This window comes from Lampris incognitus, chromosome 15 (assembly GCF_029633865.1).
Source record: "Lampris incognitus isolate fLamInc1 chromosome 15, fLamInc1.hap2, whole genome shotgun sequence".
NCBI lineage: Eukaryota > Metazoa > Chordata > Actinopteri > Lampriformes > Lampridae > Lampris > Lampris incognitus.
In genome coordinates this window covers 9,654,233-9,676,221 of record NC_079225.1, presented here as the reverse complement: position 1 = coordinate 9,676,221, position 21,989 = coordinate 9,654,233, and the positions used below count along the sequence as shown (strand labels likewise).

Genomic DNA, 21,989 nt, shown 5'->3' with positions numbered 1-21,989 from the left:
ACTACAGAGCACAACATCTTTACTTTAAACAACTACAGAGCACAACATCTTTACTTTAAACAACTACAGAGCACAACATCTTTACTTTAAACTACAGAGCACAACATCTTTACTTTAAACAACTACAGAGCACAACATCTTTACTTTAAACAACTACAGAGCACAACATCTTTACTTTAAACTACAGAGCACAACATCTTTACTTTAAACTACAGAGCACAACATCTTTACTTTAAACAACAGAGCACAACATCTTTACTTTAAACTACAGAGCACAACATCTTTACTTTAAACTACAGAGCACAACATCTTTACTTTAAACTACAGAGCACAACATCTTTACTTTAAACTACAGAGCTCAACATCTTTACTTTAAACAACTACAGAGCACAACATCTTTACTTTAAACTACAGAGCACAACATCTTTACTTTAAACTACAGAGCACAACATCTTTACTTTAAACTACAGAGCACAACATCTTTACTTTAAACTACAGAGCACAACATCTTTACTTTAAACAACAGAGCACAACATCTTTACTTTAAACTACAGAGCACAACATCTTTACTTTAAACTACAGAGCACAACATCTTTACTTTAAACTACAGAGCTCAACATCTTTACTTTAAACAACTACAGAGCACAACATCTTTACTTTAAACAACTACAGAGCACAACATCTTTACTTTAAACTACAGAGCACAACATCTTTACTTTAAACTACAGAGCACAACATCTTTACTTTAAACTACAGAGCACAACATCTTTACTTTAAACTACAGAGCTCAACATCTTTACTTTAAACAACTACAGAGCACAACATCTTTACTTTAAACTACAGAGCACAACATCTTTACTTTAAACTACAGAGCACAACATCTTTACTTTAAACTACAGAGCACAACATCTTTACTTTAAACTACAGAGCACAACATCTTTACTTTAAACTACAGAGCACAACATCTTTACTTTAAACTACAGAGCTCAACATCTTTACTTTAAACTACAGAGCACAACATCTTTACTTTAAACTACAGAGCACAACATCTTTACTTTAAACAACAGAGCACAACATCTTTACTTTAAACTACAGAGCACAACATCTTTACTTTAAACTACAGAGCACAACATCTTTACTTTAAACTACAGAGCACAACATCTTTACACTAAAGGTGAAAATGAACCAAGCTGTAATATGTGACACAGACGTGGTCAATAAAGACTTGTAATTTAAGAGATAATAATTTCCCCATAGTCATTTAATCTTTTAATCTTATCCCCCCCAACCCATGGTTAAAACACGCATGCACGCGCGCGCACGCGCGCGCGCGCACACACACACACACACACACACACAGTGACTTGGCAGCCAGCGAGAAGGCTATAACTAGTGTAAGGACCCAGTCCAAAAGTTTGTTGTAGTTGGATTACTCCAGAGAGAACGAAAGCGAGGGTGAGAGAGAGAGAGAGCAAGAGAGAGAGAGAGAGAGCAAGTGAGCAAGCGAGCAAGAGCAAGACTTCTTTAGGCCACAATGGGAACCACATGTTAAACATGATGGACCACAACACGGCTTGTGGGGGATACTTCGAAATTCTGGGCCTGTTTTTGTCCAGAACATGTCCAGTTCTTCTGATATTTCAGAGTTCTAATGTTCCTTTACTGGGACGCTGCGGACTTCCAAAGGCCTAATGAGGTTCTTTGAGACACTGATCTGCATGTTATTGCCTTAAGCTGTTTCACAATGCCATACACTGGCAACAGCAGGTCATCAGTCTCCCTGAGGGTCAAATGGAGGTGTAAGACTGGAGATGTGGGTGTGTGTGAGCCTGAGTCTACACGTACATTTGTGCATGAGCGTGTTTTGGAGGACAGCTCACCGTTGTGGGCATGAAGAAAATATATTCTTGTTCACAGTTCATTTGTTTTAGGTGAGTTTCACATTATTAGTCTGCTGGCCCATGAAGCCCTATTTGTTCACTCAACTCAGAGTGTTTCAACAATAACAAACCCCGGGGCCTATCCAGGCTGAGCCGCCCAACATTTACCAGCCAGGATCTCTCTGTGGAAGATCGTTTTCAGTAATGGCTGTCGGGGTCCTCGGCCCTGCATCTACTCCGCATTATAAATCTACAACACTCTAAATTATTCTTTTTGGGGGTTAAACAACATGGCATGTGGAAAGCTTGTCTTTTCCATGGCTACAACACTGTGCTCTCCCAGCTCCAGGGGTTGGGAGACCTTTTCATCCAATTAGGTTGAAAAGCAGTTCAAGACCCCTGCAAGTTTCTAATTGTATATAAAGAAAGACTGAGGTTACAGTGAAATACAGGTCTGAATTGCAAGCTAGTGTACTTTTGTGTTTATGAGGGAATATAGGGGAAATCTAACTTAATACAATGTTATTCTGCTTCCGGTGTGGGAAGATGGCAGCGCGAATTCACCATTGCAGCGGCCTCACCCAGTGCCGGTGTGGGAAGATGGCGGCGCGATTTTAAGTTTGTGGCGGCCTCACCCAGTACCGTCCATGCAGTGTCTTTGTCCACGCCTGCGTCCAAGTTAGTATTGTCTTCGTTTGATGGCTGGGAGAGCTGGCGCTGGATCGGCCGGGAGAGCTTGGTCTGCGGCGTCCTGTGGGCCCAGGGACCACGGCCCTGCCTGGAGCTGCGCCCGAAGAGAAAACACCGAGGGCGGACTGACAGGACGTAGAAGCAGGGCAGGCTAAGCTAACTGCTAGTCCATGCAGAGCGGCATTCCAATAACACCGAGGGCGGTTTGGCGGCAGCCTCGCCTAGCCTTGACTGCATTTTAGTGTCATCGTGTGGAGTGCAGGGAGGTGTGTCGAAGGTGTCTGGCAGGGACAGCTAGCATTGGATTGGCTGGGGGGAGCTGGTCTGCTGCGTCCGGTGGGCCCAGGGACCACGGTACTGCCGGAGCTGAGACGGAGGAGGAAACACCGAGGGCGGTCTGACAGGACACGGAAGCGGGGCAGGCTAAGCTAACTGCTAGCCCATGCAGACCGGCAGTTCCGACAGTCATCCTGGCTGGCGTTCCTTCTCTGGACGGTGGAATGTTTTGGACTGTGTTGCACCGAGTGGACTGTGTTCCTAACTGTTCTTTGTTTATTTTTGCTTTGTTCTCTCTGTTTTTGTACGTTTTTGGTGGTGTCATTTTTGGGGAATTTGGAAAGTGTGTTTTTGTGCTGTGTCACACTGCTGTGCGCCGGGGGAAACAGAATCTCGTTTTTTTTTTTTTGGTGTACCCACGTACATGAAAGAAATGACAAATTGTTCCCGATTGTTCCTGATTCCTGATGTTGGCTACAACGTTTGGGGAGCGATGTGTTGAAAAGCACTGTCAAATAATAAATGGGCATGTTTACGAGGAAGATGTAAAAAGTTCCCCTGATGTGACTGATGGCACAAGGCGTAGTCAGCATTTATGCGAAACGAAAGCACGTTGTCACGAAAACACGGTGCAGGCCAACGTCACGGTGAAAAAGGAGGTTGGATTTTAGAAGGTAAATGAACCATCCTGATGGATAAAGCCCGTGATGAAAGGCCTCTTTTTCGTCAAGAGGATTTAGGGCAAAATGTTTGTCAGTAATGCCTTGGCTCTTCAAAGCTGTATTTTTACATAGCCATAACGGACAGCCATTTAATAAATCAGCGTCCAGGAAGGGCGGCCAACTTTCCTTGCTTCACCGAGCAACGAGGCGGCACGACCGAGCACAGTTAAACCACTCTTTACTAGAGCACAAAGACCGGCCTGGAATATGGAGAGGCGCATGGGCGTAAAAAGTGTATGGTGTATGTCCCGTGTGTGTGTGTGTGTGTGTGTGTGTGTGTGTGTTTGTGCATGCAAACGGAGTGTGCCAGGGGACTCTTCACAAGTAACGAAAACATGCCACTCAGATGTTCACTGCTGGTCACAAGCCAGCCGGGGGACTGTAAATGTTTCCATGCATCAGCCCTGCTTAAATCAACTGGTAATACACCCCAAACACCGTTAATGCCCAGATAAACAGCACTCCGGGACTCACACACACACACACACGCATTATTGCACTTATTACATCTTTATGAGGACCCCTCATCGACAACATGACCTCCCCAGGCCTTAACCTTAACCACCAGAACTACGTGCCTTTCTTTAACCCTTCCTTTAGCCGTCATCTAATCCTAGCACGAACGGCCACCACTAGAAGCACCAACGCCGTCATTTTGACTGTTTTGGATTTTCAGAGTTTCATAAATTTGGGGGGGGAAAAGATACACACCTGCCGCCCCCTGAATGCTCCTAAAATTACATATATTTGCATTAAAATGAGTTTTAGATCAATTGCACACAAAAAAAAAAAGTTCTTTTAAGATCTGCCTAAAACGACCGTGAGCGGTCAGAAAGACGGCTCGTCATTTGCGCGTGATGTCACTATTTATGACGTGTGTTGGTCGCGTCATTTCCTGCGTGAAGTTCGTTGCCCTGTCCTAGAAACACACTAGCGTCCTCTAGTGCAGAGAAATAGTCTAAACTTGATTATGTCCGACATGTCTGGTTACAGACGCACCATGACTACCACCGAGGCGCTGCAGTATTTACAGGCGTTGGACGGCGGCCATTTTAAATTGTTTGAAAAATAGTGTTAAAGTTGTTAAAATGTTAATTTTAGTGTCAGTCGTTTCTTAACAGACACACTAACACATGTAATGCATCAATATCTCAACTGGGTATTCATCTTGATAGAATATAGAGTTTAAAAACCGGCCGTCATTTTGACCGCCCATGGTCGTTTTTGGTAGGAGTGAAATCCCAGTCATTTTAATCTGATCCTAATTCTAACCTTAACCCTAAACCCAAGTCTTAACCCGAAAACAGACCCTTAAAGGGGTGAGGACCGGCCACAATGTCCTCAATGTCCACACACACACACACACACACAAACAGCAGGATAAAAACGTCAAATTTAAAAGTAAACCACAGACCCAAACAGAGTGTGTTGTATTTTAGTGACGTTTGCACTTGTTGCAGTGTAACATCACGGGGAGCAATGAATGGAGAAACAGAGTGATGGAAGGGTGGGAGAGGGAGGGGGGGACGACACGACACTATTGTACACCCGCAGCCTTTCACTGCTCTGCTACCTGCAAGTAGCTTAGTGAAGACTAGCAGTATTGGCAACTGCCTCCAAAAGGACATATTTCGGAGCGGGGCGTTGTCCTTGCACAACCACATATAGACACAGACCTATCCGCAATGTCCCGGGTTTGGATCTGGCTCCTGAATTGCATTGCCCCAAAAGTCCTTCCTGCCATGCCTTGCTGTTACTTCCGATAGAGCAAAACTTGTCAAAAATGTACCTACGGGGTCTCCTGAAGGCTTAGCCAGTTGATCTCTACCATACCTTCTCAGTTATGCTTTGCACTTGTAATTCAAAGGAATGCCAGGAAGATAACCTCATGCCAATTAATTTGCCCATAAGGGAGCTTTTAATGTAAGTATTAAGTTAAATTGAGTAATCCTCTGTGACTTTTTCAGGTGATTCTGATGAAAAGAAGAGAAGATCAGAGCAGGGAAGAGAAGAGGAGAGAAGAGAACATGTGAGAGATGTTGAAAATGCACTTGGCTCAAATGATTGTTGGCTGACATCAAACAAATAGGATGAGAGCTACGACTAATGACAGAATTGACTGGTTGAGTTTTGACTTTGAGATGTAGCATCTAAATTTAACCCACAATTGTTTCCAGACTTGAGCGAAAATGGCATCCCACCCACATGGGAAGCAGACACAGGATCAGGAGTCTCATTTGGTTTAGATTGCCATCAATCAACTCCGGCCATGTCCTTTGCCAACATTACATCATGCCATTCCTATTCTGATTTTAACAAGCCAGGGAACTTAATTGGCACACTAGCAGCAAAAAACCATGTCGGAACTAATCAGGTCTAAGCAAATTGGAGTAAGACCATGTTGTGTTGCTCAATACTGTGGGAGGGTTCTCTAGGTGTAAAATCCTGCTGAGCCACTTACATTTAGCCAGACAAACTGATTGCTCCAAGTGCCAGTCCCTATTACTGAAAATATTATCATCTCCAAGGTAAAGCTGGAATTTATCAAGAGCACCAAGGGCTCTAGTTTCTGGGACATAATGCAGTCAAAAGCGCTGGTGCGAGTTCACGGTGCAAGTCGATCTAAGCTGTCACCAATACTTTTTTGCTAATTTTGGGACATGCTGCAGTGGCGGTAATTGGGCACAATGGAGGCACAGTTGTAAAAGGGTTGGATTAGAAGGAATATGTCTTTATGCGCGCTCAATAATCCCGGTAAGAAAATCACTTCAACTTTCTTTGATTAGAAGGAATAAATTATCAGTAGGTGTGGTGGGGGGCTGTCTTCGATTTCGATTACGATTCGATTACGGCCAATCAAATCACATTCCCTATAAAAGTAACGCGCTCTATGTAATGGTGAACTGCCAATTTCGTAATGGACAGCAGAAGTCCAGACCGGCTAAGGTAAGGCAAAGCAAGGCAAATGTATTTGTATAGCACATTTCAGCAACAAGGCAATTCAAAGTGCTTTACATAAAACATAAAAGCCATTAAGCAAAGCAACATAAGGCAATAAAAATACGTTGAAAAACAAATAAAAAGAGTAAAATTTACAGTGCAGTGTAAGATGATAGTCGAACGCTTCAAATTTTATTTAATCGGAGGCAGGAGCAAAGAGGAAAGTCTTCAGCCTAGATTTAAAGAACTGAGAGTTGCAGCAGACCTGCACTTTTCTGGGAGTTTGTTCGAGATATGAGGTGCATAAAAACGGAAAGCTGACTCTCCATGTTTAGTTTTGACTTTAGGGACAGAAAGCAGACCTGTCCCAGACAATCTGAGAGTTCTGGAGGGTTCATAGAGTGGCAGAAGATCAGAAATGTATGTTGGCCTTAAACCATTCAGTGCTTTATAAACCAAGAGCAGAGTTTTAAAATCAATTCTTTGTCCGACAGGAATCCGGTGTAATGACTTCAGAACTGGAGTGATGTGATCCACTTTTTTTAGTCTTAGTAAGGACTTGAGCAGCAGCATTCTGAATCAGCTGCAGCTGTTTGATCGATTTTTTAAAAATAAATTAAAAACATTTTTAGAGAGAGACTTGTAAAGACACCATTACAGGCGTCGAGTCGACTGAAGATAAACGCATGGACAAAATTTTCCAAATCCTGCTACCTTAATTCTTGATTTATTCTTCAGGTGATAGTCAGCTGACTTTTTTAATGTGGCTATTTAAATTCAGGTCTAAATTCATGATTACACCAAGATATCTGGCTTGGTTTGTGGTTTTTAACATTACCGATTGCAGCTGAGCACTGACTTTTAATCGTTCTTCTTTGGCTCCAAAGAAAATTACTTAAGTTTTATCTTTGTTTAATTGAAGAAAATTCCGAGACATCCAATCATTGATTCGTTCAATGTACTTACTCAGTGCTTGTATGGGATTAAATTACGCTGGCGATATTCTTATGTAAATCTGAGTGTCGTCTGCATAATTATGGTAACATTATGTTGTTTTCCATAATCTGAACTAGTGGGAGCATATAGATGTTAAACAGAAGCGGCCCTAAAATGGAACCTGGGGGAACTCCACATGTCATTTTTGTACGCTCAGATTTGTAATTACCTATAGACACAAAGTAGTCCCTGTCCTTTAAGTAGGATTCAAACCAGTTTAGTGCTGTGCCAGAAATTCTCATCCAGTTTTCCAATCAGTTCAGCAATATGTTGTAGTCGACTGTGTCAAATGCAGTGCTGACATCCAATAATACCAGGACTGAGCTTCTATCACTGTCTGTGTAAAGTGGGTGTCATTAAAGTCCTTAACAAGAGCAGTCTAAGTGTTGTGGTGTGGTTGAAATCCTGACTGGAAGACATCAAAGTTGTTGTTTAGTGCCAAAAAGTTGTTCAGCTGATAGAAAACAGCTTTTTCAAATATTTCACTTAGAAATGTGATGTTTGATCTGGGCCTGTAATTTTTTATTAGTGAAGTGTTTAGATTATTTTTTTAAGAGTGGCTTGATGACTGCAGTTTTCAGAGAAGAGACACGTTGACAATTTGTAGAAGATCTGAGGCCATGCAATTAGAAACAGTTTTGTAAAAGCCCATTGGCAGAATATCAAGGCAGCAGGAGAAGGATTTCAGATGTTGTATAATGTCCTCCAAGTTTTTATGGTTGATGGGATCAAATTGGGTCATGCTAATTGAACTGATTTTAGGTGGACATAGGGACAACACATACCCTGTATCTAGTATGGAGGCACTGACTGCCTGTCTAATTTTCTGAATTTTGTCATTCAAGAAGGAGGCAAATTCATTGCAGGCCCTAGTAGACAGAAATTCCGAGGCTACTGCCACAGGAAGGTTTATTAGCCTGTTGACAGCCAGAAAAAAGGCATGTACATTATTATTGTCTTTGGCAATGATGTCAGAGAAGTAGGACCGAGCTGCATATATCAGTTCCAAATTATAAATGTGCAGTCTGTCTTTATAGATATCATAATGAACAGTAAGATTTGTTTTTTGCCACCTGCATTCAGCTTTAAGACACTCTCTTTTTTTCTATTCTGACCAGCGTGGCACATCTCCAAGGACATCTTTTCTTACCAGAGATCACTTTCACCTTAAAGGGTGCAATGGCACCGATAACATCCAATAACATTTCGGCTAAGGAAGAAAAGCTTCTCCTAGGAGGAAACTGATGTTCTTGTTTGCAAAGTGCACATACAGCAGACATTAATGCCAATTCCAGTGTGATATGAGACAACACCCAAACATGGTTATTTGACAGGCTAACGTTTGCCGTGTCTTCGTTCTCACCAGCATGTTGCTCTCTTTCCTGGACATTCTATGAACACAGCAGGGGATCTTAAATACTTGAGATCACATATCAATTAGCCTAAGCAATCAGTTCATTCTTTCAGGTTGAATGAGGTTAACTGAAATATTCAAATCTCCGTCACCATGTTGTTTTTCATGCGTAATGATGCACTTTGACAGTTTTATGTTGGAGGACAATGATACACATGCAGCTATTTTGTTTTGCAATTAAAAAAGTTTAGGACAGTAGTCATTAGTTAAATTATTTACAAAATAGGCCAACATACACAAAAGTGGCATGTCTGATTTTAGATAAGTCTGTGCTTAGTGCAACTTTGCCTGAAGCTCGGAAACTATGCCCAAACGCCTGCGTCTGCTCTAAGACATGGTCTAACCAGCCAGAGAGGCATGAGAAATATTTAGTTTTATTTGACACCAAACTAGCAACCCAGCCACTGGGGATGCATAAGCCAGTGCATTCTTAGTGCTGGTCAAAAGCCCGGCTAAATGGGGGGGATTGCGTCAGGAAGGGCATTTGGCGTAATACCTTTGCCAAATTAAATATCTCTACTACTACTATTTTCGGCTGCTCCCATTAGGGGTCGCCACAGCAGATCATCTGTTTCCATTTCTTCCTGTCTTCTGCATCTTCCTCTGTCACACCAGCCACCTGCATGTCTTCCCTCAACACATCCATAAACCTCCTCTTTGGCCTTCCTCTTTTCCTCTTTCCTGGCAGCTCCATATTCAGTATTCTTCTCCCAATATACCCAGCATCTCTCCTCCACACATGTCCAAGCCATCTCAATCTTGCCTCTCTTGCTTTGTCTCCAAACCGTCCAACCTGAGCGGTCCCTCTAATATAATCGTTCCTAATCCTGTCCTTCTTCGTTACTCCCAGTGAAAATCTTAGCATCTTCAACTCTGCCACCTCCTGCTCTGCCTCCTGTCTTTTCGTCAGTGCCACTGTCTCCAAACCATATAACATAGCTGGTCTCACATGCTTTCTCTAAATCTACAAAGACACAATGCAACTCTTTCTGGCCTTCTCTATACTTCTCCATCAACATTCTCAAAGCAAACATCGCATCTGTGGTGCTGTTTCGTGGCATGAAACCATACTGCTGCTCGCTAATCATCACCTCTCCTCTTAACCTAGCTTCTATTACTCTTTCCCAAATCTTCATGCTGTGACTGATCAACTTTATACCTCTGTAGTTGCTACAGTTCTGCACATCGCCCTTGTTCTTGAAAATCGGTACCAGTATGCTTCTTCTCCACTCCTCAGGCATCCTCTCACTTTCCAAGATTGTGTTAAACAATCTAGTTAAAACCCCACTGCCATCTCTCCTAAACACCTCCATGCCTCCACATACCTTTGCCAAATTAAATATGTGGATCATAAATCAGATTTCCATACTGGATCAGTCGAGGCCCTGGTAACCAACGACCGCCCCCAGTTCTGTTGGTGAGCAGCATGCCAGTAGAAAGTATGTTACTGTTGGGTGAAGGAGAAGGAGAGGGAGAAGGCATGTTCAGAGGCATGAGTAGAGGAAGCGCAGGAGAGTGGAGGTGAGACTCAGAATTTTGAATGCTGGTACTATGACTGATAAAGGGAGAGAGCTGGGTGATGTGTTTGCATACTGTATATGCAAGAGAACAGGTGGAAAAGGAGTAATACCAGGAGCATCGGAGATGGGTTCAAACTCTTCTACCATGGTGTAATGGGAGGAGAAATGGGGTAGGGGTAATTCTGAAGGAAGAGTATGTCAAGAGTGTACTGGAGGTGAAGAGCGTGTCAGACAGAGTGATGAGTATGAAGCTAGAAATCGAAGGTGGATTGATGAATGTTATCAGCGCATATGCCCCGCAAGTTGGGTGTGAGATGGAAGTGAAAGAAGAATTCTGGAGTGAGTTGGATGACGTGGTGGAGAGAGTACCCAAGGAGGAGAGAGTGGTGATTGGAGTGGACTTCAATGGGCATGTTGGTGAAGGGCACAGAGGTGATGGGTAGGCATGGTGTCAAGGAGAGAAATGTGGAAGGACAGATGGTGGTGGATTTTGCGAAAAGGTGGAAATTGCTGTGGTGATTACATATTTCAAGAAGAGGGAGGGACACAGGATGACGTATGAGAGTGGAGGAAGGTGCACACAGGTGGACTATAGCTTATGCAGAAGGCGCGATCTGAAAGGGATTGGAGACTGCAAGGTGGTGACAGGGACTAGGCAGCATCGGATGGTGGTCAGTAGAATTACCTTGGAGACCAAGAAGAGGAAGAGAGTGAAGGCAGAGCCGAAGACCAAATCGTGGAAGCTGAAGAAGGAAGACTGTTGTGTGGAGTTCAGGCAGGAGTTAAGACAGGCACTGGGTGGTGGTGAAGAGTTGCCGGATGGCTGAGCAACCACTGCAGAAATAGTGAGGGAGACAGCTAGGAAGGTACTTGGTGTGTCATCAGGACAGAGGAAGGAAGACAAGGAGACTTGGTGGTGGAATGAGGAAGTACAGTAAATTATACAGAGGAAGAGGTTGGCAAAGAAGAAGTGGGATAGTCAGAGAGCTGAAGAAAGTAGACAGGAGTACAAGGAGATGCAGCGTAGGGTGAAGAGAGAGGTGGCAAATACATAGGAAAAGGAATATGGTGAGCTGTATGAGAGGTTATGTCAAGTCAAGTCAAGTCAACTCAATTTTATTTGTATAGCCCAATATCACAAATTACAAATTTGCCTCAGTGGGTTTAACAGCAACACAACTTCCTGTCCTTAGACCCTCTCATGAGATAAGGAACAACTCCCTTAAAAACCCCTTTAACAGGGAGAAAAAATAGGAAGAAACCTCAGGGAGAGCAACAGAGGAGGGCTCTCTCTCCCAAGACGGACAATGTGCAATGGATGTTGTGTTTACACAATTTACACAATACAACATTGAAAGAGGATAAACAAAATTATAATAGGTTAGACACTAAGGAAGGAGAAAAGGACTTGTACCGATTGGCTGGACAGAGGGACCAAGCTGGGAAAGATTTGCAGTAGGTAAGGGTGATGAAGGATAGAGATGGAAATGTGCTGACAAGTGAATAGAGTGTGTTGAGAAGGTGGAAAGAGGATTAGCAAGGATGAATAGAGGGCAGCTATGAAGATGATGAAGAATGGAAAAGTGGTTGGTCCAGAATACATACCTGTGGAGGCATGGAGATGTTTAGGAGAGATGGCAGTGGATTTTTAGCTTGATTGTTCAACACAATCTTGGAAAGAGAGAGGATGCCTGAGGAGTGGTGAAGAATTATACTGGTACCGATTTTCAAGAACAAGGGTGATGTGCAGAGCTGTAGTAACTACAGATATATAAAATTGATCAGCCCCAGCCTCAATATATGGCAAAGAGTAGTGGAATCTAAGTTAAGAGGAGAGGTGATGGTGACTGAGCAGCAGTGTGGTTTCATGCCACGAAAGAGCACCACAGATTTGATGTTTACAATAGAGAAGGCCAGAAGGAGTTACATTGTGTCTTTGTGGATTTAGAGAAAGCATACGACAGGGCGCCGGCAGTGGAGGTGTGGTATTGCATGAGGAAGTTATGAGTGACAGAGAAGTATGTAGGAATGATACAGAATATGTAGGAGGGCAGTGTGACAGTGCTGAGGTGTGCAGTAGGAATGACGGTTTACAAGATGGTAGTGAGACAAGATATACACTACCGTTCAAAAGTTTGGGATCACCCAAACAATTTTGTGTTTTCCATGAAAAGTCACACTTATTCACCACCATATGTTGTGAAATGAATAGAAAATAGAGTCAAGACATTGACAAGGTTAGAAATAATGATTTGTATTTGAAATAAGATTTTTTTTACATCAAACTTTGCTTTCGTCAAAGAATCCTCCATTTGCAGCAATTACAGCATTGCAGACCTTTGGCATTCTAGCTGTTAATTTGTTGAGGTAATCTGGAGAAATTGCACCCCACGCTTCCAGAAGCAGCTCCCACAAGTTGGATTGGTTGGATGGGCACTTCTTTGAGCAGATTGAGTTTCTGGAGCATCACATTTGTGGGGTCAATTAAACGCTCAAAATGGCCAGAAAAAGAGAACTTTCATCTGAAACTCGACAGTCTATTCTTGTTCTTAGAAATGAAGGCTATTCCATGCGAGAAATTGCTAAGAAATTGAAGATTTCCTACACCGGTGTGTACTACTCCCTTCAGAGGACAGCACAAACAGGCTCTAACCAGAGTAGAAAAAGAAGTGGGAGGCCGCGTTGCACAACTGAGCAAGAAGATAAGTACATTAGAGTCTCTAGTTTGAGAAACAGACGCCTCACAGGTCCCCAACTGGCATCTTCATTAAATAGTACCTGTTAGAGCCTGTTTGTGCTGTCCTCTGAAGGGAGTAGTACACACCGGTGTAGGAAATCTTCAATTTCTTAGCAATTTCTCGCATGGAATAGCCTTCATTTCTAAGAACAAGAATAGACTGTCGAGTTTCAGATGAAAGTTCTCTTTTTCTGGCCATTTTGAGCGTTTAATTGACCCCACAAATGTGATGCTCCAGAAACTCAATCTGCTCAAAGAAGTGCCCATCCAACCAATCCAACTTGTGGGAGCTGCTTCTGGAAGCGTGGGGTGCAATTTCTCCAGATTACCTCAACAAATTAACAGCTAGAATGCCAAAGGTCTGCAATGCTGTAATTGCTGCAAATGGAGGATTCTTTGACGAAAGCAAAGTTTGATGTAAAAAAAATCTTATTTCAAATACAAATCATTATTTCTAACCTTGTCAATGTCTTGACTCTATTTTCTATTCATTTCACAACATATGGTGGTGAATAAGTGTGACTTTTCATGGAAAACACGAAATTGTTTGGGTGATCCCAAACTTTTGAACGGTAGTGTATGCTTTGGAGACGGTGGCACTGATGTAAAGACAGGAGGTGGAGCTGGAGGTGGCAGAGTTGAAGATGCTAAGAGTTTCGTTGGGAGTGACAAAGTTGGACAGGATTAGGAAGGAGTATATTAGAGGGACAGCTCAGGTTGGACAGTTTGGAGACAAAGCAAGAGAGACAAGATTGAGATGGTTTGGACATGTGTGGAGGAGAAATGCTGGGTATATTGGGAGAAGGATGCTGAAGATGGAGATGCCAGGCAAGAGGGAAAGAGGAAGACAAAACAGAAGGTTTACGGATGTGGTGAGGCAGGACATGCAGGCGGTTGGAGTGACAGAGGAAGATGCAGAGGACAGGAAGAGATGTAAACAGATGATCCACTGTGGCGACCCCTGATTGGAGCAGCCAGAAGAGGAAGAAGATTTGACACCAAATTAGCACTGCACTACGTGCATTTTGGCCCAAGCAATATTATGAGGAGCCTGGAAATGAGCAAATGCGCCCACGTGTGAAAGAAAAATCACCTTGTGCCCAACGAAATTGTGACTACATCTGCATTGGTGCTACTGCTGGCCTTGTACCGTCCAGAAACTAGAGCCCCAAGAGTAAAAGAATCTGCCCTGGTGATTTGGCATTTGTTAAATGCAAACAGCCCTTTGCTAAGTTCCTTGTGCCAGAGATCTGCTAAGTAATTTCACTACCAGCAACCCAAAGTCAACCGTTTAGTTATTGTAAAACAGCTGTAGTTCTGAGTTGACCTTCTAGGATCGTGAGATTCTTGAGGGCCATGGAGTGTTCCCAGTCCTTGAGGCGGAGGTCCTCGGTAATCGTGTTGAGGATCTCCATCTCGTTTCTCAGTTGAGCTTCGGTGTGGACATGGGTCACCCACATACTAGTGGTGTCCTCTGTGATGTTGCTGATCTGGATCTGAAGATTACAGGATGACAAAAACACAACAATGACATGTATTAGTTATCTATAATTCTCGCTTGAAATACGTAAAATGTCCCTCAAAAACACTATTTCAGGAAGCAAGGAAAGGCTAAGTGCTTTTGGACCAATGGACTTTTTTTTTTTTACTGTTTAACACTGGATTTTAAGGGTTTGCTTCACCTCGGTGTTAAGACACCTGCTCTCAGTTACTGCAAACAAAGAAACGATGGTGAAATTGCAGCTAATTTCTTTTTCCACACGATTTGGACGATATAGGCTTTTGAGAACATTTGAGTCCAGGACTAATATTTACAGACAGTGATGAAGTGGGTACCAAAAAAAAAAGTCAGGCTGGCTGAAAACTTTGAACAATGCCTAACCTGCAGATCCTGTATTTTCATGTGGTGGACACTGATGTCACTGCTGAAAGTGTGATTGACAGCTCCAACCGCCCAGCTGACCTCCTCAAACCTCTCTCTCAGCCCACTCACCTCTCCCGAGGTTTCCCTGCCATAGAAAAGACAGGAAAAACTCATTTTCCTTGGTGATTTCACACTCCATGCACATATCGAAGAGTGGCAGTATTTTCAACTATTTAGGCCATTTAAGAAAAAAAAAACCTTGTGAATGTACATTGTTTGGACAGCTGGGGTTCGATGGTCTACTTACTACTACTACATATATGTAAAGCGTCTTTAAGGCTTTCAAAAAGCACTGTATAAATAAAATGCATCATTGTTATTATTTGTGAGTACCTGATTAGGTGGTCCTGGTCGCGGAGCCATCTGGAAGCCTGGGCCAGTTCCCCACTGAGGCCTGTCAGGTTCCTGCAAGTGGAGCTGCTCAAGATGGCCAACTTTTCATCCAGCTGCACCAGGTAGCCCTCGGACTGAAGAGAGTGAGCCTGAACGCTCCGCAGTTCTGTTTCCAAACCCTGTGGGTGAGAGATTAGCTTTCCCAACATCACCTTCATTACTGCCGTCATCCCTGCCCCCCCCCCCATGTTGTTAGTACCCTCATTATTATCATTGTGGTTGTTTAGGACTGACCCAGGTCATATTTATCACTTTAAAACATCACCATTATCATAATCATCATCATCGTCATTGTTGTTGTTACGATCATAGCCACCAAAACCACAAGCGGTAGCATCTCACTGAGGGATCACATAGGGCTCTAGTTTCTGGGTCATAGTGTAGTTCAAGGCGTTGGCGTTGGTTCATGGCGCAAGTCGATCTTAGGTGTGGCCAGTACTTTTTTGCTAATTTCAGGACATGCAAGCGGTGATCATGCGCAACGCAGGCGCAATTGTATAAAGATTGGTTAGAAGGAATAAATTATCAGTAGGAGTGGTGGGGGTTGTCTTCAATTAGATCCAATCAAATCAGCTCCTCTCATTCCCTTCAAAAGCAGCGTGCTCTCTGTCGCAGCGAACTGCCAATTTCATAACGGATGGCGAAAGTCCAGACCGGCTAAGGCAGAAACACTTTCCCAAGGAGGAAACTGATGTCCTTGGTTGGGAGGAACAGAGTCACCAAGTGCCTTTACAACAGATATTGATACAAATTCCAATGTGATATGAGACAACATGCAAACATGATTATTTAACAGGCTAACATTTAAGCTCGGAGGTTGTGTGAGTTGTGGAACATTTTTAAACTTATTGTAGCGAATTTGGGGGCAGTCAGGAACCACTGCAACCGGGACGCGAACCCGGGTCTCCCGCACCACGGGCGACTACGCTAACCCATTAGCCGACCCATTAGCCAATCGGCTAGCGAGTCTACTCATCCGTGGTCGTTACACTACCCCCCTCCTTCAGAAAGTGTGTCCCCACGCTTCAGCATAGCAGCTCCCTCATGCCTCTGGGCGCACGCACTTCCGATGACCTCATGGTCTCACCATCCCACTTCTGACACCAACGTAGTGAAGTCGGGGCAGCCAGGAAACCACCGCAGCTGGGACGTGAACCCGGGTCGCCCACACCACGGCGACTACATTAACCAGTTGACTAAAGGGTCCGTTAGCCAAGGGCTAGCGAGTCTACACAACTGTGGTTGTTATACTACCCCCCCCTCCTTTGGGAAGCGCGTCCCCGTGCTTCAGCATATCAGCTCCCTCACGTCTCTGGGTGCACGCGCTTCCGATGCCCTCACCATCCCACTTCTGAAACCAATGTAGCGAATTCAGGGGGCAGCTGGGAACCGCCGCAGCTGGGATGCAAACCCGGTACTCCTACACTACGGGCGACTATGTTAACTAGTCGACTAAAGGGTTTGACCCTTTAGTCGACTGCCCCCTGGATTCGCTACATTGGTGTCAGAAGTGGGATGGTGAGACCATGAGGCCATCGGAAATGTGTACCTCCAGAGGCCTGAGGGAGCTGATATGCTGAAGTGCAAGGACGTGCTCCCCGAAGGAGTGGGGTAGTGTAATGACCGTGGATGACTAGACTCGCTAGCCCTTGGCTAAAGGGTCGGACCCTTTAGTCCACTAGTTAGTGCAGTTGCCCGTGGTGCGAATGACCTGGGTTCACGTCCTGGCTGCGGCGGTCCCTGGCTACCCCCCAAATTTGCTAAATTGGTGTGAGAAATGGGATGGTGAGACCGCGAGGCCATCTGAAGCATGTGCGCCCAGAGGCGTGAGGGAGCTGGTATGCTGTGAGGGAGCTGGTATGCTGAAGTGCGGGGACACGCTTCCCGAAGGAGGGGGGTAGTGTAACGACCACAGATGACTAGACTCACTAGCCCACTGGCTAACGGGTCAGACCCTTTAGTCGACTGGTTAACATAGTCGCCTGTGGTGCAAGAGACCCGGGTTTGTGTTCCGGCTGCAGTGGTTCCCGGCTGCCCCCCCCCCTCCCGAATTCACTACAACATGTTATGTTGCTCGGGCACAGGCCACAGGGACAATAAGGCACAGGTAAATTATAACGACCTCCTCCATCGGTTTCATGTTTGTTGTTGTCAGAAACGTTTGACACTGAACTGCTGTCTAGTGGATGTATTGCTTAACATCCATGCCAACCTGAAGGAGGCATGGACGTATGTGGGCAGTGACAGTTGCGTTTGAAACATATTTATTTTCGTACGTAAAGGAAGCATAAAGGAGCCCGACATGTCTTCATTCTCACCAGCGTCGTTCTCTCTTTCCTGCGCATTCTACGAGCACTGCAAGAGACCTTCAATAGATCAACCAGCCTCGGGAATCAATTCGCTCTTTTCCATGCGTAATGACGCGCGTTGACAGTTTTATGTTGGAAGACAATGATACACATGCAGATATTTTGTTATGTGTTTAAAAATGTTTTAGGACAGTCGTCACTAGTTAAATTTGTCACAAAATCAGACGTGGACTGACGAGGCACAGACGCAGGCGTAATATTTGGTTTTATTTGACACCACACTAGCACTGTGCCACCTGATTTCGACTGACACCTCCTCTACTGCACCCCCACGCCTGTTTTGGCGCAAGCGATGTTATGACGAGCCCGGAAATTGGTAAATGCGTCCAGGCGAGAGAAAAACCATCTTGCGCCAAACAAAATTGTGGCTAAGTCTGCATTAGCATTACGGCCCGCCGTGTGTGGACCCTAAATACTGAGGAAAAGGGCCTCCAGTACAGCTCATAGTGGAGCGATTTGATTTCAAGTCAAAATAGTAGCATGGCGGGCTTATGCTCCCTTGTTTGTAGCTACAGATTCAGTGTTGGCGTCTTTACTCTGAAATGTAATGGATTACTCATTACTCCCTACTCATTTCAAAAGTAATGCCTTCTCACGACTTTTCTGTTTCGCTGCCAAACTTGGTGATTGTATCCTCTACCTATTTATTTATCTATGTATTTTTATTTCCCCCCTTTTCTCCCCAATTGTACTTGGCCAATTCCCCCATCCTTCCAAGCCGTCCCGATTTCTGCTCCACCCTCTCTGCCGATCCGGGGAGGGCTGCAGACCACCACACATCTCCTACGATACATGTGGAGTCGCCAGCCGCTTCTTTTCACCTGACAGTGAGGAGTTTCACCATGGCAACGTAGCGTGTGGGAGGGTCACGCTATTCCCCCTCCCCCCTGAACAGGCGCTCCGACTGACCAGAGGAGGCGCTAGTGCAGCGATCAGGACATATACCCACATCCGGCTTCCCACCCGCAGACACGGCCAATTGTGTCTGTAGGGACGCCCGACCAAGCCGGAGGCAACACGGAGACTCGATCTGGCGATGGTTGGTAGGAAACGTAGTAGACCGCTACGCTACCCAGACACTCAAATTGAGGATCTTTTATCACATTTAAGGTACGTGTTTGGATCGGTTAATATAGATATGTTTTTTTTTAAAACTTTTTTTGCAAAATGATCATCTTAATGTGACACTATTTTTAATAAGTAGTCTTTTCTTCTATATTTGGTGGCTGTTGACCCCTGTGTGCTCAGGAGAGAAAAATAGCTCGGGCAGTATGATGGCTTAGTGTGTAGCACTGTCACCTCACGGCAAGATGGTCCTTGGTTCACGTCCAGCCCATCTGTGTGGAGTTTCTATGTTCTCCATGTTTGTGTGGGTTTCATATGCGTATTTCAGTTTCACCCCCTACAGTCCAAGGGCAAGCACATTAGGTAATGTGGAGCCTCTAAATTGCCCATAGTTGAGAATGGTCTGTGTATGACCGTGTGTGTGGTCCCTGTGATGGACTGGACATCACAGGGACCACACCACAGTCTCCCTGTCTTCTGCCCAGCGCCTGCTAGGAAAGACTGCAGCCCCCCCCCCACCGTCCTGAATTGGATAACATGGGTGTAGAAAAGCCTGGATAGATGGATGGATGGATGGATGAATTCAAATGAAACCAAATCAAGGACTGAGGTTGAATGATTCAACCTCAGTCTGCTAATCTGCTAATCAGTCAGGTGACAGCAACTGTTTTCTCAGTCACTCTGATCGGTATCTCTGATATAAAAAGCTGAAAGCATCTTGAACTGAAAATATAATAGGTTACACTCAGAAAAGTAACACGACCCGTTTATTCAGTATGGTTGAACACCATTAAGGCCCTCGAACAGATTTTTTTTTTCCCCTCTTTTTCTCCAGAAGTTGTGTCCGGCCAGTTACCCCACTCTTCCGAGCCATCCCGGTTGCTGCTCCAGCCCTTCTGCCGGTCCGGGGAGGGCTGCAGACTCCACATGCCTCCTCCGATACACGTGGAGTCACCAGCTGCTTCTTTTCACCCGACAGTGAGGAGTTTCACCAGGGGGACGTAGCGAGTTGGAGGATCACGCTATTCCCCCAAGTTCCCCCTCCCCCACGAACAGGCACCCCGACTGACCAGAGGCGGCGCTAGTGCAGCGACCAGGACACACACCCCCATTCGGCTTCCCACTCGCAGACACGGCCAATTGTGTCTGAAGAGACGCCCGACCAAGCCAGAGGTAACATGGGGATTCAAACCGGCGATCCCCGTGTTGGTAGGCAATGAAATAGACTGCTACGCTACCCGAACGCCATGAACAGTTTTTTAATGGACTGACCTATTTCGTTAATGAAGGACGCTGCATAACTGCGAATGTCCGTTGCTGTACCTTAATGAGGATTTCCAGCCTTTGTAGCCAGTCACTGTGGTTCTGGAAGAGGTTCTCCAACTTCCAGATGTTCTCCAGGAGGTCTGCCTGCGTGGATACCTCCCCCAGCGTCTGCTGGAGCAGCCTGGAACGCTCAGATATCAGCGTCACGTTCTCCATCAGCACCTCCTGCTGTTCTGAGGAAACCTGGGAGCGAGAGACTGGGGAGGGGGAAAGTGAGAGACAGGTAGAGAAAAGGGAGGAGGTTGTAACGGCTGTTTTATGCTGAAGCATCCCTGCAGACTGTGACATCGTGTAACCTCGAACATTAGACTTGCTAATTAGATCTTCGTCTTGTGTAGTCTGACAAACACAGTAAACCAACATTAAATGAATAGTGATGCAGAACATTTTTAGTGATGAAAAATTTTACATTCATAAAAAACATAAGAAATAAAGTAGTAACCAAAACAAACAAACAAAGCAAAACAAAATTGCATGTCATGCATTGAGAACATATTTCCGCATCCGGTGTGGGAAGATGGCGGCGCAAATTCACGTTTGCAGCGGCCTCACCCAGTGCCAGTGTGGGAAGATGGCGGCGTGAACTTGCGTTTGCGGCGGCCTTGCCCAGTGCCATCCATGCAGTGTCTTTGTCCATGTCTACGTCCAGGTTTGTTTTGTCTTCGTTTGACGGCTGGGAGAGCTGGCGCTGGATCGGCTGGGAGAGCTTGGTCTGTTGCGTCCTGTGGGCCCAGGGACCACGGCCCTGACCGGAGCTGCCCCCGAGGAGGTAATACCAGGGGCAGTTTGACGGGACGCAGAAGCAGGGCAGGCTAAGCTAACTGCAAGTCCATGCAGACTGGCAGTCGCCTAGCGCTGACTGTTTTTTGGTGTCGTTGCGTGGAGGTGTGTCGAAGGTGTCTGGCTGGGACAGCTGGCGTTGGATCGGGTGGGGGAGCTTGGTCTGCTGCGTCCGGTGGGCCCAGGGACCACGGCCCTGCCGGAGCTGTGTACGAGAAGGAAACACCGAGGGCGGTCGGACAGGACACGGAAGCGGGGCAGGCTAAGCTAACTGCTAGCCCACGCAGACCGGCAGTTCCGACAGTCATCCTGGCTGGCGTTCGTTCTCCTGGACAGTGGAACTTTTTGGACTGTGTTGTTAACTGTTTGTGGTTTGTGTTTGCTTTGTTCTCTGTTTTTGTATGCTTTTGGTGGTGTCGTTCTAGGGAATTTTGGATGTGTTTTTGTCTTTTGTGTCGCACTGCTGTGGGCTGGGGGAGGTGGAATTTCATTTCTTCTGTGTATGCAAGTTCATGAAAGAAATAACAATAAATTGTCCCTGATTCTTGAATATATATCTACAGAGCATGCGGTGGGATATTCTACACCACACACCTACAGAAAGTGTATGGTGTATTATCACATTTGTTGACTTGTTAGCAGTGACCCTTTTTGTTCGCTGGTTCTTGGCTACAGTAAAAAGGCGAGTGTTTTTGCTATGTTCTTGACCATGTCTAATGTAAAAAAGATTCCCAGTTTCATGTTCTGCTGAGGACATGTTGCTGGGTAACGGGTCAGTCAGCCCCGGGATATTTTGAAACTGAATCCTCGGTGCTAAGCCATTACGACATCTTCTGTGTAGGACTGCAGGGACTCATGTGTAAGAAGAAAAAAAAAAGGCTGTTGCCTCAAAGTGAGAAAATGGAAATGTAGGAAAACAGACAGTTCCGTCCACAGACAATTTAAACACCATTATAA

At 45.0% G+C, this 21,989-nt stretch overlaps 1 protein-coding gene across 1 annotated transcript in view; it reads right to left on the bottom strand.

The window, feature by feature from the left end:
• The window catches only part of scara5 (scavenger receptor class A, member 5 (putative)), a 68,047-nt gene extending 47,507 nt beyond the window's left edge, over positions 1-20,540 (bottom strand). Inside the window, exons 1-4 of the mRNA XM_056295066.1 lie at positions 20,250-20,540; positions 15,433-15,611; positions 15,058-15,184; positions 14,503-14,671 (exon numbers count right to left, since the gene is read on the bottom strand). Of these exons, the coding sequence (XP_056151041.1) occupies positions 14,503-14,671; positions 15,058-15,184; positions 15,433-15,611; positions 20,250-20,540 (766 nt within the window). The remainder of the gene's footprint in view (positions 1-14,502; positions 14,672-15,057; positions 15,185-15,432; positions 15,612-20,249) is intronic.
• Positions 20,541-21,989: the final 1,449 nt, after the last annotated feature.